Source organism: Plasmodium vivax, chromosome 13 (genome assembly GCF_000002415.2).
Source record: "Plasmodium vivax chromosome 13, whole genome shotgun sequence".
NCBI classification, from domain to species: domain Eukaryota; phylum Apicomplexa; class Aconoidasida; order Haemosporida; family Plasmodiidae; genus Plasmodium; species Plasmodium vivax.
This window is the reverse complement of record NC_009918.1, coordinates 1402649-1418131: the sequence shown is the minus strand read 5'-3', so window position 1 is coordinate 1418131 and position 15483 is coordinate 1402649. Positions and strand designations below refer to the sequence as shown.

Sequence of the window (15483 nt, the reverse complement as noted above, 5' to 3'; positions counted from 1 at the left end):
GCTCCTTTGGGGGGATGGCCCCGAGAGGCGTTGCACAGATGTGCGCAACAGGAAAAAATCAAAAAGAACGCAAACAGGACGCAAAAAAAACGAAAAAAAAAGGCCAACCAAACGCGCAACAAAGGTGCCACCAAAGTGTGACTCTCATGATTGCCATTTAGGCGGCCCGCTTGTCTTCACAACTTCTTGGGTCGCTCCAGCGGGAAGGCCCTCTTGCAGGCAGACTGGGGGATGCTCAGGAAGTCCAGCTTTCTGAACTGCTTCCGCTTTGTGTAGAGCACCTGGAGGGGGAGCACAACGGGAGGGAAAAAAAAATATATATATACATATACATATGTACTATATAGTGACTACCCCTACGATCGCCCCATTTCGCAGCGGGTGAAACAAAAAAGGCGTCTCACGCGCAGAGCACACATGTGGCTGTGTTGGCGGGGTGCCAACGGGAAAGGTGCTCTCCACTGGGTGTTACCGATGCCCCGTTGTGGTAAACGAGGTGGGTTTCCCTTTTATTCTTACCAGGAGTGTTGCCAGCAAGGTGGTCACGAGTAAACACTTCAGTGTGCAGAGGGCAGTTCGGGGGGGTCCCTGGGGGGAGTGCAGCTGCAGGGGGGGAGTGGCAAACGGTGAGCGGTAAATGCTGAGCGGTAAATGCGACGCGGACGGACGGAACTCCCCTGCACATACCCGCAGAAAGCCGAGCAGCAGAAAAAGCGCCAGGGAGAAGCCCGTCAGGGGGAGGTGCAAACAGTCGCGAGACAAATGGGAGCACAAGCAAAAAATAATCTTCAGCTGCATTTCCTTCCGCCGAATGATGTCTCGAGTGTTCTTCTCATGCAGTGGCGCGATGGCGGATGAGTGAGGGAAAAGCATGACCACAAAGGAGAGGGCAATATCTTTTATGCTCGTTTCATACAAATGGTGCAAGTTGCACACAACGTACCTGCACAATTGACTCACCAAATGTAGGCAAACACGAAAATGGTAATTAACATTGGGGAGGAAATTCACCCAGGGAAACATTAAATAAATATGAAAGGCAAAATGGAAGATGGTCAGACAGAAGAGGTACACATTAAAACGATCACTCGTCAAAACTATGAAGGATGAAATGAGGACATTCAATAGTATGCTTGAGCTTCGAACGACGTTAATGAAAAGGAGCTGAAAAATTTGCAACGCGGTTAAGTAATAATCGCATGAGTGGGGGTCCCCCCAGGAGGTGAAGACAAACATGATGCAGGAAACGGATAGGGAGACGTACAGCTTCGCGATGGTGTTCACGACGAGGAGGTAATTAAGGAGGACGCTCAACATGTGGGGGATAAGGGCCAAGAAAAAAATTTGCGCGCGGTGGGAATTCCCAATGAGGGAGATATCCCCCCCGGTTGCGATTCTTCCCGAGTGTGTACTTCCATTCCCCCCGGTTGCTGCTCGGGTGGGTAAGGCGGCGTGGCTTCTCGTAAAGGCCTCTCCCGTGTGTTCCAAATAGGTGCTCAAAAAATTAACACACCGCTTCGCTATGTCCACCCATCCAACTTGGTCAGTGGAAAAAAGGTAAAATAAAATATACGTGGTAACAGCGAAGGAGAGCACGTAGAGGAGTACATGCCTGCAAACGTGGCACCAATTTTTAAGAGAGGTCTTCACCCTGTTGCCACTTCTCCTTACATACATGCTGCTAATGTACACATAGATAAAGAGAAAGGAGACGAAAAAGCTCAAATTGCGGAGGTCAAAATAGGTGGCTATAAAGTACACACAAATGGACAGGTACATTTTTTTCTGCAAAATTAAGTTGATGGCCCAGAATAGCAAACCCAGGGATAGGGTCCTTACGTAGTTGGCATTCTTCGAAATGAAAATTGGGCTGTACAGGATTAGCATGGCCGAGCAGATGTTTAACACCTGGTTGCTATGTTTCGTCCTCTTTTTTAGTAGGCGCAAATTGTAGATCACCCCCAGTGTGAACAGGAGGAACTCGGAGATGGCTAGCAGCGCGGTGGCGAGGGCCCTTGGGGGGGGGCCGCTCCTCCCGTCGTGTGGCGTCCTCGCCGCTGAGCTGATTACTCTTCCCTGTTGGCCCTCCTCCTCCCTGCTGTCACTACTTCCTACGGGGCTATCCCCCGGTTTGGTCGCTTCCTCCTTGTCCGTGTTTCCACGTGCTGTGTGTGCCCCCTCACCGGGATGGGCCTTCCTTACATCGTCACCCCATGTGGAGCTCACCCTGCTTATTCCTCCCATGTAGACCCAGAACAGTGGATGGTTCCCCCCCCCCTGGGTGTCACTAGCCACATTCTCAACGTGAACAAGCCCGCTGTTCCCCGCGTTCTGCAGATAGTGCTGAATTTCCTCCGTCTGGTATATAAACACATTTTTAACAAATAGGGGGAGGAAAAAAATGAAAAGAAGGAAAAACAAATACATATAATATTCATATCTTTTTTTTCTCATCTGCATTAGGTGACCCGTAAGGGGAGTCCTCCCTCCATCATCCAGAACATGACTAGCCAACTTCCTCTTTACCTTTTTATAATTGTAAAGCAGTTTATACAAAAGGAAATCTTGATTAATGCATTCGCAGTTATCAATGCTGTAGAGCAAATTGGAATAATTTTTTTTCCTTCCTCTTTTTTGTGTAACTAGCTTTTTATCAACCGCAGCTACGTAGGCATAGACGAGGGGGTACGTCTCCAAATTGACCTTGCAGTTTCCTTTGAGAAATAATTCAAATATTTTATGCTTCATCAGGTAATAAAAAAAAAGGTACACTTTGTACTGATAAAAAAAAAAAATTACATGAACAAGCTTTTGGCATTCTTCGAATAAATTCCCGATGGTAATTTTTGGGATCCATCCCTTCTCCATTTGGGGGAGTAAAATGTTGAGTATGTTTTTCTGATTATATTTATCTCCCTTCAATTTTGTGTGTGTTTTTTTTTTAAAAAAGCAAAAGGGCAGGGTGTCTATGTTGACGTACGGCTTGCTAAACGGGTAGTCTTCAAAAAGGAAAAATGAAAACACAGCACTTTCTTTGATGCTATAGTATTTATGGAAGAAATGAGAAAAAATCTCATAAAAGGATTTCTCTTCGTACGCTTCATCCTTCTGTAACTTAAGTGTGACCTCCCTTTGAATCGCTACCAAATGGGTGGTGAAATCTTTGTATATAATTTCGAAGAAGGTGTTGGTGAAGAAGGAAAATTCACTGCTTTGACGCCCTTCCCATGGGAGATTCTCCTCTGCGCAGTCCTCCTCGCTCATCCCCCCGAAGATGCGCTGCTCCCTCATGAAGCCATTTTTAAACGTTTCAAAAATGGGCATAAAAAAGGAAATTTCGCTTAAGAAGTTTTGGAAGCTTTCGAAGATGCTCTCCAAATTTAGCGTCTCGTAGATGCCAAAAAAGGGACACAAATTATTTTTATACTCTTCGTACTTTTCCAATTCTCCGAGGATGGATCGGCTGCTACTCCCATGACCATTCGTGGGATACACCCCACCGTTTATCTTTTCTTTTACAATTTTTATATGCTTCGTAAAATTGCTCAGAAAAAAATTGTCCCTTTGGAAATATTCTTCACTAAACGTTTCTAGTAGGAACAAGTGTTTGTTCCTCTCCTGGTCGTCCAAGCTATCTCCTAAGACACGATCATCCCTTTTTTGCTCCTCCCCGTCCGCTTGACTAACCGTGATGTACACATTATTATTATGCAGAAGTTTTGACTCCTTCAGGTTTTTTATTTCCTTATCTATTCGTCTGTTATAAATTTTGTTCTTCTCCTTTGCCTTTTCCTCTGACGCGGTCGCGGAGGCTTTCCCCGCGTTTCGCAGCATATTTCCTTTGGAGTGTAGTTAAGGCGGGGGGTCGCCTCTCACAAAGCTGTAATTTGGGTGTATACTGGCAGACCACGCAACACTTCACGAATGCATTTACGTCGCGCTGAAAAGAGGTACACCCAGGCAATATGTGCCTCGCCAAAAAAGCGCCTCTTCTACGAATTGATGTTTTACACCTTTGAGGGGAACAAACCTTGGTCGCCCCCCTTTAAAGGTGAAAAATGAAAAGTGAAAAATGAAAAATATCGAGTTGCTAAAAAAAGGGGTACGCTATAAGTTCGCCATTTTGCTTCACAACGCTGCGCACGCCTTCACCTCCCGTGTGCTTTATTTCCGCCCCTCGCGCGTCAACCTGTGCAGCTGGGAAGAACGCGCTCCGTTCCACAAGGTTCAAATGTTCGATTGAACGCGGCGGGAGGGGGAAAAAAAACTTCCTCCCCGTGTGTTGCTTAAATGTTGTCAGCCTAAATTAAACACAAAAAGGAAGCAAAAGAAACAGAAGAAGCAGAAGAAGCTGACGAAGCTGACGAAGCAGAAGAAACAAAAGGAACAAAAAAAAAAAACAAAGTGCGAAAAAAAAAAAAAAAAAACGGAAAAATAACGCGGAACAGTATGCCCACCACTCACCTGTGGCACCATAAAAAAAGGGAACGTCACTGGGGTAGGGGGCACAATCAAGACGAATGAAAGTATATTTTTTTTTTTTTTGCAAAAAAGGAAGCATGAAAAGGTGCCCTCCCACAGATATCCACACAAGCGCAGCGTGCACATACGACAGTGTGATGGACGATGTGCGTTGGCGAGCCATTTAACTTGATAACGCATCATTCAACCGCAAGAACTCTTATATATGGACACGAAAAAATAAAAAACACTGCGCATACCCGCGCGTACACGTCAGAACAAACGGACTGAAAATTACCCGATGGAGAAACTCTATGTAGGATGCAAAATTGACAAAAAAAAAAAAAAAAAAAAAAAGGCCTCCGTTGCGTTACAACACAGAGGGTGATGGGGACAAACTCTCAAGGAGTACAAACGCAGACCATTCCAGGGCGACGCAGAGGCTTACCCATGCGCGCGTCTTTGCTTAAAAAAAATCCCTTCGCTTGTCGCACGCTAGCATGTGCACAGCTGCGGCGGTGTAAGCGGCATACCACGACACGACGCGGCAATTTTCACAACGATGTGGACGTTCCCAAGGAGAAACTTCACCCACCAGATAAGCTCTTCTGCGCTCCCTTGCCAACCGATGCACCCCCCTCAGATGTCCCGGTCGAAAAACTCCGTGTTCACGCTTCTGTAGGACAGTATAAGCACCGACAGCAGCAACAAAAAAAGGGGAACGGCAACCACGACTGAAATGAATATCGTTGCAAGAGATTTGGTGCGCAGCGCGTGATAAGCGTAAACCACGAGCAGCAGTGCAAGCTGCACAAGGTACCTGATTAAGCAGCATACAATTTTTAAAAGGTACAGAAAGAGGAGGAATAAAACGTCGCGGTAGTAGGGAGAGCCCTGACGGCTTGGGTTCCGCTGCTCCTTGTCGGCGCGCTCTCCGCTGTGCTGTCTGCTGTGCTGTCTGCTGTGTTCTGCGCTGCGTTCTCCGCTGCGTTCTTCGCCGTACTCGCCGCTATACCCGTGGTCATATAAACCTGCACAGTGGCCGCTATCCACGCCATCCACGCCATCCACGCCATCCGCGCAATCAGCAGCCGGGACACCACCCACATCAAAGTCGCCAACATGCATGGGCCTCGTGTAGGAGCGGTTCTTCAAATACTTAAACGAAGCCGTCTCGCCCAGGTTGGCTCTACTACCCCTCCCAGCGGGGTTGCACTTCCAACTGTGGTGATTTGCAGTCCGTTCCTTTTCGTAGCGCTCCTTGGGATCTTCTCTATCGTAGCCCCCTTCATCTGCATCCACCCCAACTTGTCGGGATGATTTCATTTTTTTCAATTTCAAAATACTATTTAGTAATTCCTCCCCTTCTGTGAAGAGGTATTTCTTTCCTATGCTTTTTAAAAACTCGTCCCTTTCTCCGCCCCCTTCGTCACAAACGTAGCTCAGCAGATTCTTTATCTGTTTTTTTTCCCGCCAGGAGTTACGCACACTTTGCTTCCGTGCATCTGTGGGGAGTTCCCCTGGGTGATATTTCCCTCCGTACGACCCATCGTTAGCGTCCCCACTGATGAGACCATTATGGCCTCCTCTACTACCAACGGGAGAGTATCCCACAGAATCGCTAACATTTTTGACATCCACCTCATCGTGAATGTTTAACTTAGAGACAGGAGAGTCATCTTCCCCTCTCCTGCTTCTCCTACTAGGTAGTCTCCCCCGAGGGGAGGGCAGATTACCCCCCTTATAGGATTTCTCAAGGTGCGTATTTTTCGTGGCGTAGGAATGAAGCGGGAACGTCTCGTCATCCCCGTCCAGGTAGGAACCCCTCAACGTGGTAGACTTAAAATGGGAGAAATTCTGGTCATCATTTTTGTAATTTTTTTTTGTTTGAATTTTACTCAGAAGGGATGATAACCTATCTCTGCTTTTTGCACAGACGTCGTTAACACCAGAGGGGTGATAGCCTCTTGGTGAGCTGTTCAAATGGGCGTCACTTTCACAGTAGCCTTTAGTTCTCCTTTTGGCGTAACTTACATAATCATATAAAGTGGAGCAATCATTGGATGTATGTGATAAAGGGCTCTCACGTAGCTGTGCGTTTTTGAAATGGTTAGAGAATACTTCCGTATCGTCTGCATTAAAAGGCTTTGTCTTTTCACCTAAATGTGCATTTGCAGGGCTGTTTTTCCCCCTCTTGGGAATGCTTCCTCTAAAGGGTTCTTCTTCTAAAGTGTGCGGAGAGCTAAACGGCTTGACAGGACTGCCCCTCAACGACCTGGTTATTTTTCCCCCTTCACGCTCACCCGAGCTGCTACCTTGTATACCTCCTTTGGGTCCTTTCCTTACGGAGCAAACTTCATAACTACAGGAATCGTCTGAGCTGTGCCTGAGAATATCATCAGAGTAGGGGACACCCTTGAACAGTCTTCCCCCCCTATGGTTAGAATCCTTCCGAGAAAATCTGCTTCTCTTCACATCAAACGCTTTTACGTAATTTTCCAGATAGGCCACATCTGCATAGTTTTTTTTTTTTCTGTCTTTATCGAATAATGCCCCGTTTTTGTCAAAAATGGAGTCTCTACTTTTGTAAAAATGGCTCGAAAAAATGTTATCACTTCGTAGGGGGTCTTCTCTAATTAGCCTATTTTGCCTTTCCTGGTCCCCATTGCAGGATTTTATTCTCGACCTGAGATCTGCTTCGTCTAATTTGAACCCCTCCTGATCGCTGCCCCCTTTCTTGTTTTTTATTTTTTCATACTTGTTCGTTAAATTGAAAAAAGTCTCATATAAATTTTTTTTATCTTGTGAGAAATTATGGCACGTTTTTTTCTCCTTGGATTCCTCGTCGGAATATTCCCCTGTGAGGTCAATTTCCTCTCCGTTTTTATTTCCTAAAGGGGATGATTTGCCTGACTCGTTCATATGATTTATTCCCTTTTTGTGACTATCTCCGATCCCATTTCCACTTAACCGCTTTTTGTAACATTTGGAGTATTTGGAGTAGTCTACGGAGGGGTCCCCGCGGTGGAAGTCGCTATTGAGAGAGGTGCACCTATGGGAGTCTCGCCAGGTAGTGCCTCTCCCCCCGCGTGTGGCACTCTCCTCCCTATCGTAGTCCCCCCTGCACGTGGACGGCAAAAATCCACTGGCGCAGGATAAGTCACTGATAATGCTGTCTCTTTTGTAGTAATCCGTGTGCTCACTCACTCGGTGGTGATATCCCCTGGCGGGGGAATCCCTCAAGTGGTGTCTTCTTCTGCTTGAAAGGGGCAGACCAGCGTAGTCATCCACCCTGCCCCCATCTCCCGCTGTCGTAGCCGCTGTCGTAGCTGCGGTAGTGGCTGCGGTAGTGGCTGCGGTAGTGCCCGCCATAGTCGCAGCGGATACCCCCCTGTCGAAATACACCCCCCTAGGGTCATTTTCCGAGCGAAAGAGTACATTGCCACGGTAACTTAGCGAGTCGTAGTTGGTCCTCGTATCCTGGTAGGTGTGCCTTTTGTCAAAATGTTTTTTTTTCCGAGCAGATTCATAACTGTCATTCTTTTTATATTTAAAAATCAGTTCCTCTATTTCTTTCTCTGACCACTTTTTCTTGGGCGAACTGTCATCAGATTCTTTCGTAGGTTTGGAAAAGTATAAGCTTTGTTTGCTTTCCGTTTTTCTGCCATCCCTGCTTCCTCGGCGTAGTGCCATTTTATTGCTCCTGGGGTTGTTGACTCGTTTTTTCTCGTCCACAAAGTGTTTTTCGTCGAACGTGCCTTCAGTCCGCAGCTTCTCATTTAGCTTCTCATCTGCGTGTTTGGGGTGTGTACTTTGGAGGTACTTCTTTTGGGCGGTCCCTGGTTCCACCGGGTAGCCACGGCTGCTACGAGAGCTACTGCTGCGGGTGCTACTTCGACCCATGCGTAACTCTTTTTTTTTTTTCTCAGTTTCCTCGGAAAGTTTAGGAACGGTCATATGTGATGCGATTCATTTTGCGTTTGCATCTGCATCAGGGGAGATGCTGGGGCTCGCATTATTTGCCTCTCTCCTTTTTACTCTTTTTTAAAGGCGTCTGCCTGCATGCGCACTTCTTTCATTCCAAGTGAAGAGCAAGCTTGGGAGGAGAGGCATCTTTTCCACGGCTGACCTTCTGCACGCGGGGTGGCGAAGGAATGCAGCTATTCACCCATACACATGTGTGCAGTGGCGCTTGTCTGTGATGAGCGTACTGTGGTGTGCTGGAAGTTGTGATAAAACGCACTTTCGCGCAAATGTGGGAAGGTTGCGATTCTGTCGAGTTAGGCAGAGAAATGGACGAGGGGAGCGGCCAGTGGAGGGGCGCGAAGGGGAGGCACACTTCTTCGCGCTTCGCGGATGCGCAGAGACTAGCGTAATGGCATGGCGGTGCTAATCACACGCTCATTCGCCATCTCAATCGCAATGTTATTTCGTTCGCTCGACCGCTTCGTTTCGCGCAGGGATGACTCTCATAGCTTGACACAATGTGCTTCGCGTTTTTTCTTGACCCAACCTCATCGTCCGCGTCAAGCATGTCAGCTATGCTTTTCCTTCCTCAATTTTGCTATTATTTTTTTTTTTTTTTTTTTTTTTTGCACCATTTGGAAAAAGGCGCTAAATCGAATTTCGACTGGGAAGAGCAAAGTAAAAGGCGCACCGTGCAGTGTCACTACCACTGGGAGGACCGCATCCAAAGGAAAAGGCCAACATTTGCTTTTTGCTCTTTGCTTTTTCCTTTTTGCACCTTCGTGTAATTCCCCCGCGCGCAAATGACAGAGGGAATGACCATGCTAAGCGCACTGGACAGGTTTATTGGCCGAACGCACCAACACATTTTGGCATTCTTTTCAAGTCGCGTAAAAATGTGTAAATGCTGACGTATGCACACCCCACGTGGAGCAGTTAGCCGTTTTTGCTTCATTACATTTTGCCATATACTTTGGGAGAGCGCAAAGGGGCCCAATCAGCGCACCATAGGTCGCATCGCAAGCATAAAAAGGGAAGGAGAGAGCAGCCATTGGGAGCAGCCATTACGAGAAGCGATTACGTGCAGCCTTTACGAGCAGCCACTACGAGCAGCGTATATCTCCCCACCTGCGACCTCTGCACACACAGACATTGTCATGTGCGAAACGAGGTGGCTGCCATTCCCGGGGAAGATGTGTGCGCTTTTTAAATTTTGGGAAAAAAGGTGGGAAGCCTTCATCCGTTGTGCGTATTGGTATGTGAGCTACTACGAAAGGGCATTTTTTTATTTTCTTATTTTCTTATTTTTTTTTTTTAAACACTCTCCCTTGCACACATTACTTTACATTTTCATACGATTGCGCAGCTAGTTGGCCAATTTGTGAATGCTAAAAGAAGGAATTCCCCTTGTGAGAAAATTTCCCAATGGAGATGCAAAAGGAATTGGGCAGACAAGGCGAAAAGTTTGCACCAGTAGCATACTCTCCGAGTTGACTTGAATACTTTTTTTTTTTTTTTCTTTTTTTTTCTAGCGTGTTAATCATTTAATGCGTTCGTAAATTTGATAAAATGAAAAATGTTAAAACGGCAGGGGGAGGGGCGTGAAAACGGATGTGATTCGATCTACACGTTGGAAACAAATCAGAAATGAAATGCAAAATTGGACAAAAAAGGATAAAAAAAAAAAAAAAAAAATTCACATGAAACGGATGTTGGCATGACATATAGGATCGTACAGCGCTTTTTGTAGGTCTCCTCATACAGCATGGAACAAAACGGTACAACGACGTGAAGGATCGCGTGACGGATCGCGTGAATGGCGTGTATAGCCACCTGCGTGGCGGAGTTATAACGAGGCGTATATGCCCTCTCACAACGTGAGTAAACCCCCTTGCCTCAAAAACACCAAAACAATGCAGCCCCGATGCAACTCCTCCCGATGGATCTCCTCCGATGCAACTCCTTCCGATGCAACTCCTCCCGATGGATCTCCTCCCGATGCAACTCTTTCCAATGCAACTCCCCCCAATCGAAGAAGCCCATCACAAAAGGCCGTTATCAAACGGAGAGGGCTCCACACTAACGGTCGCACTCACCAAATCGCGAATAAAATCGTTCATGTACTCCACGGAATAGGCAGACGTCGCAGTGACCCTAAATCTGGGCAGCTTCAAAGGACAAGCAGGGTACGTAACAGCCGAAATCATCCATTTCTTTTGAAAAAGAACATTACAAATTTTTAGCAATCTATCAGGATCATTTGGAAAAACAACTGGGATGACACTCGTCTCATCATCCCCCTCGATGATGTACTTATTACTCTCTGGGTAGTCCTTTGGCCATAGGCCCATACCAGTCCTTAACCCATTTCGCAAATATTTTGTGTTAAATTTAAGCTTCTCAATTCTCCACGGTTGGCTGTCTATCAATTCGAAGGCTTTTAATGCAGCACCTGCACAGTAAGAAGGGAGTGGAGCTGAAAAGACATTTCCTATACAATGAATGTCCATAAATTCGATGACCTCATCAGAGGCGACAATGTATCCTCCAACAGAACCGATGGATTTACTAAACGTTCCAACTATTAAATCTACAGAGCCTGGCATGTTGAAATGTTCTTCTAATCCTCTCCCTGTCTTTCCTAGTACCCCCAAACCGTGTGCTTCATCCACAAATAACTTGGCATTATATTTAACACACAATTTCTTAAAGGAGGGCAAATGGGGGATATCTCCATCCATAGAGTACACAGATTCTAGACACACCCAACAGGTTCTATATTTGCTTCTATACTTTTGTAACAAAATTTCTAAATGGTTGTAATCGTTATGTTTAAATGTGTATGCCTTGGCACCACTTATTTGGATTCCTATTTTTACACACGCATGTGTTCGGCTATCATATAGGATGAGATCACTTGGCGTAGCAACAGCTGCGATCCCTGACATGCAAGCTAAGAATCCACAAACGGCTAGAATGGAATCATTTCTACCAAAAAATTGCCCCACCTTCTTTTCTAACTCTCTTAAAATTTCATTATTTCCTCCTAGCAATCTGGGGCCATGATTACCAGTGGACCACTCCGTAGCTGCTTTAATGGCATAATTCTGTACGAGCGGTTCCCTTATGAAATCTAAATACGAGTAAGACGATATGGGTCTCACTTTTGCATTTTCACAGGTGATGTATTCGTTCTTTACTCCAGATACCTTCCACATAAAGGCCCATTTATTCATTCGAATGAGTTCCCTTTTTGCATCTAAATAGCTCTTCATTTCACTTTCGTCTTTCTCAATCGGTAGTTTATACTTCTCCTTCAGAACTAAATAATAAAAGTGCCTTTTGGATTCTGATTTGTATTTTAAGATAGCCAAATTTTTGTACAGCACCAACTTGCTGATCCCATTTTTGTAGAACCCCTTTAGTAGATGCAGGAAGGTCCCCTCCAGAATGGAACACTTCAACTTGATGAACAAGTTACAAACAAAAGTGATAAATGTATACACCTTGCCATTTTTCTTTTTAAATAATTTCTTCTCTGCATTGGCGTTTAGTGAAAAAATCGACTGCTGAATTGGTAGGAACTCTCCTAATATCCACGACAATCTTGGCGAGCCCGTCGATGCGTCTTCATTGAATATGGCTAGCACTACTGCCAGCAGCACAATCACTACTATTAGGTAGTTAACTATGTCAAAATTTTTCAGTACATCTAAGCCCACGGAGTAGTTGAAGTCTACGAGCTTGTTCAGGCGCATTTTTCCTTCTTTTTGTGGCTTTTCCTTTTTTTTTTTTTTTCTTTTCGGTGGTGTACTACTTCGTGGGTTGTCTCTCACCCGGGTTTGAGCAGACGGGAAAAGGAGTCACACGGTGAGCGGCACGTTCTGCTTCAACAGGTTCTGCTTCAACCAGTTCGGCTTCAACCAGTTCGGCTTCAACACGTTTCGCTTCAACACGTTTCGCTTCAACACGTTTGAGTTTCTGCACGGTTGCACGTCTGCCCTGCTCTTCCCTTGCCTGCACGCGGGCACAAAATTAAAAGAGAGCGCTTCTCCACTTGGGCACCAAATATCTTAAACTTAAAATACACTCCAATATGAGCACACCAAGTGTGTCAAAATTATATGCAATAGAGAAGGGGGGGCAAAAAAAAAATTGCTTGGCCTTCGTGGTGAACTAGGAGTCGGCTCAAGCGCACATTCAACGGGTGAGAAGGCAGTTAGGTGTATTTTTCTACGCGATTAGCTATGCGATTATCTACGCGATTATCTGCACGCTTATCTGCAGCCTTATGGCGAATCCACGGAGAGATGAAATGGCTGGGTGAGGGGTGGCTCACCCCGAGGGGGTTATGAACACAAAACAAAAAAAAATTACACACACGGGGAGTGCGCATAGGGGCATGTACATACATGCATACATGCATACATGTATACATATACACATGCAAACAGGCACGCTTACGCCGAATATGGGCTCAGGGGAATTCAAACGGATGCTTAAAAATAAATGTACTCCCTTACGTTTAAGCAAGTGCGTTCCCCTACCCGTGTGGTTGAGCGAATTAAGACTTTTTTTTTTTTTTTTTTTTTTTCAAACGCCTTTTTTTGGAAACAAAATGTTACATCAGGAAATTGATGCGGATTAAAGAAATGCAAAGCGTAGAGAGCGAACGCTACTGCTTTTGCTTTGTATGTCTTTTGCTATTAGGTTGGGAATGTGTCGCGCGGCGCAAACTTTTGTGTTCTTCTGTGCTTCGCATTCAACGAGTTTTAGTTTTGGTTAGGTTTTGGTTTAGTGTAGGTTCAGTTTAGGTTCAGTTTAGGTTTAGTTTAGGTTCTCTTTTTCATTCACTTTTTATTTCTTTTTCTTTTACACTCACTTTTTATTTCCTTTTTTTTTACATTCACTTTCTATTTCCTTTTTTTTTACATTCACTTTCTATTTCCTTTTTTTTGCATTCACTTTTTATTTCTTTTTCTTTTTCTATATCTCTTGCTTCTTCGCTTCCCTTTTGCGACCGCCCCGCTTCAGCGATGTGCGCGGTTTACCACGAACTAATAAGGCGGGTGACATGCCATGTGACACGCGCACACAGGTATGCTACAAATTCTGCAGTGGCTAAACAGGTAGGTGGGCAGCGCTAGGATTGTAACTGCTCGCGTCATCTAACGTCGCGCATATATTTTCAGGAAATTGGGGAAAAATGTAAACTTGTCACATGTATACAAGTCATCAACTGCTTTATGGTGTTTACATATTCGGGGGGAATAACCCTTGCCCTACTCAGGTGTTATGCTTCCATAATTGTGAAGGTGCTGTTGAGCTTCTTTTTACATGCAAAAGGAGGGTGAGAAGCGCAAAAACGCGAACAAGGCGGAAGGCGGTAAAAGGGGGGTGAGGGAAGGTGCGATCGCGCGAGGAGCGTCACGAAGGTGCAGCTTGCAGAAGGCGCAAAAAAAAAAAAAAAAAAAAAAAAAAATCAACAAATCAACAGATCAACAAATAAAACACATAAAACACATATGTATAGTTACATACATGTATGTATACACGCGCAATATACGCACAAATGTACACACGAATGGCCGAACATGCGGGCATTCGTTCAGATACGTCGCATATGCAAGTATTTACAATTGTCCTCCGCGCTGAGTTATAACGCGAATTGTATGTTTTCCAAATTTTCACACAACACACAAAAAAAAAAAAAAAAAAGGGTAAAAAAAAGTAAATAAAAGGGTAAAAAAAAGTAAATAAAAGGGTAAATAAAGGGGTAAATAAAGGGTAAAAAAAAAGTAAATAAAAGGGTAAAAAAAAAGTAAATAAAGGGGTAAATTAAAGGGTAAATAAAGGGGTAAAAAAAAGGTAAAAAAAGAGGTAAATAAAGGGGTAAAATAAAGGGGTAAAATAAAGGGCAAATTAAAGGGTGAATAAACCAGGTTGTCGTACACGCGCAATGCCTACATAGTTATGTGTACGGGCGCATTCAACTGCGTTACTTTACTCGTGCACGTACTTGTACAAATGAACTTTGTAAACTCGTAAAAGTGGTGAATTCGTGTGCTATTGTAAGGGATGATAAACCGCGGGAACGAAAAAAGGAAAATCAAAAGTGAGTAAATGTGAAAATATGAAAATGAAAAACTCAAGGGGAAAAAAAACAAATGAAAAAATTACCAAAAATACAGCACACAATTTTGAATGTATCAAAACGTCCTGTAAAAAAATTTCCCCCCCAAAAAAAAAAAAAAAAAAAATGTCATGAAGTCAAATCTGCAGGAGTTCATTCTGTAGACGCGAAAAACATCACCTAGGAAAAAAAGAAAAAAATAAACAAAACCAATTTAGTTCCCCTTTAAAGCGGAAAGAATTAACTGGGTGAAACGTTTAAAATGGGGGGAAAAATAACTGCATAAATCTGCTTCGCGCAAGAACTGGGTCCCCCCAGCAGTGTGTACATACGTAGGAGTACATGTGTGTTTGCTCAGGCGTCCGGCCGAGCCACGCCGTTGCGCTGTAGCGTCTATGCGTGTGCGCGCAAAGGTACATACAAGTACATACAAATACACATGAGTCCATATAAATACGCATAACTACATACAAATACACATAAGTAGACATACTTAAACATACGTAAACACACATAAACATACGTAAACAAACCTAAACATACGTAAACACACATAAACATACGTAAACAAACCTAAACATACATAAACATACGTCCTGATATAGACCCATATGAATTCCCCTTATATACACACCTCCACTCACGCAAGCTGCTTACCCATTTGTGCGCTCCTGCGTTTGCACGCCAACATGCGCGCCTCACTGAGCCAAATGGAAAATTCACATGGCGATTATCACTGCATGAAAAAAAAAAAGAATGCTAATATGCCGGACGCGCAGTTACACACATAATTCAGCATGTTTTAAGAAATTGTTCAACAATGATGGCAAAAAAAAAAGTACTTCTCTTTTCTGCGCCATCCTCTCATAGCATTGTAAGTCAAAAGGAATAAAAAAAAAAAAAAACGTATGTGTGAGTCCCCA

General features: G+C 44.5%; 3 protein-coding genes across 3 annotated transcripts; all 3 read right to left on the bottom strand.

Moving 5' to 3' along the window:
* Positions 1-176: 176 nt before the first annotated feature.
* On the bottom strand, positions 177-3834 carry PVX_085675 (hypothetical protein, conserved; the record flags this gene model as incomplete). Its single annotated transcript, XM_001616748.1, has 2 exons — positions 177-281; positions 688-3834. The coding sequence occupies 2 exons, from the start codon at positions 3832-3834 to the stop codon at positions 177-179; spliced, it is 3252 nt and encodes a 1083-aa protein (XP_001616798.1).
* A 1266-nt stretch (positions 3835-5100) lies between these two features.
* Positions 5101-8364, bottom strand: PVX_085670 (hypothetical protein, conserved; the record flags this gene model as incomplete). The annotated part of the gene is made up of 1 exon (XM_001616747.1): positions 5101-8364. One exon carries the CDS (start codon positions 8362-8364, stop codon positions 5101-5103), a length of 3264 nt encoding a protein of 1087 aa, XP_001616797.1.
* Positions 8365-10469: 2105 nt separating this feature from the next.
* Positions 10470-12185, bottom strand: PVX_085665 (8-amino-7-oxononanoate synthase, putative; the record flags this gene model as incomplete). The annotated part of the gene is made up of 1 exon (XM_001616746.1): positions 10470-12185. One exon carries the CDS (start codon positions 12183-12185, stop codon positions 10470-10472), a length of 1716 nt encoding a protein of 571 aa, XP_001616796.1.
* Between the last annotated feature and the right edge of the window lie 3298 nt (positions 12186-15483).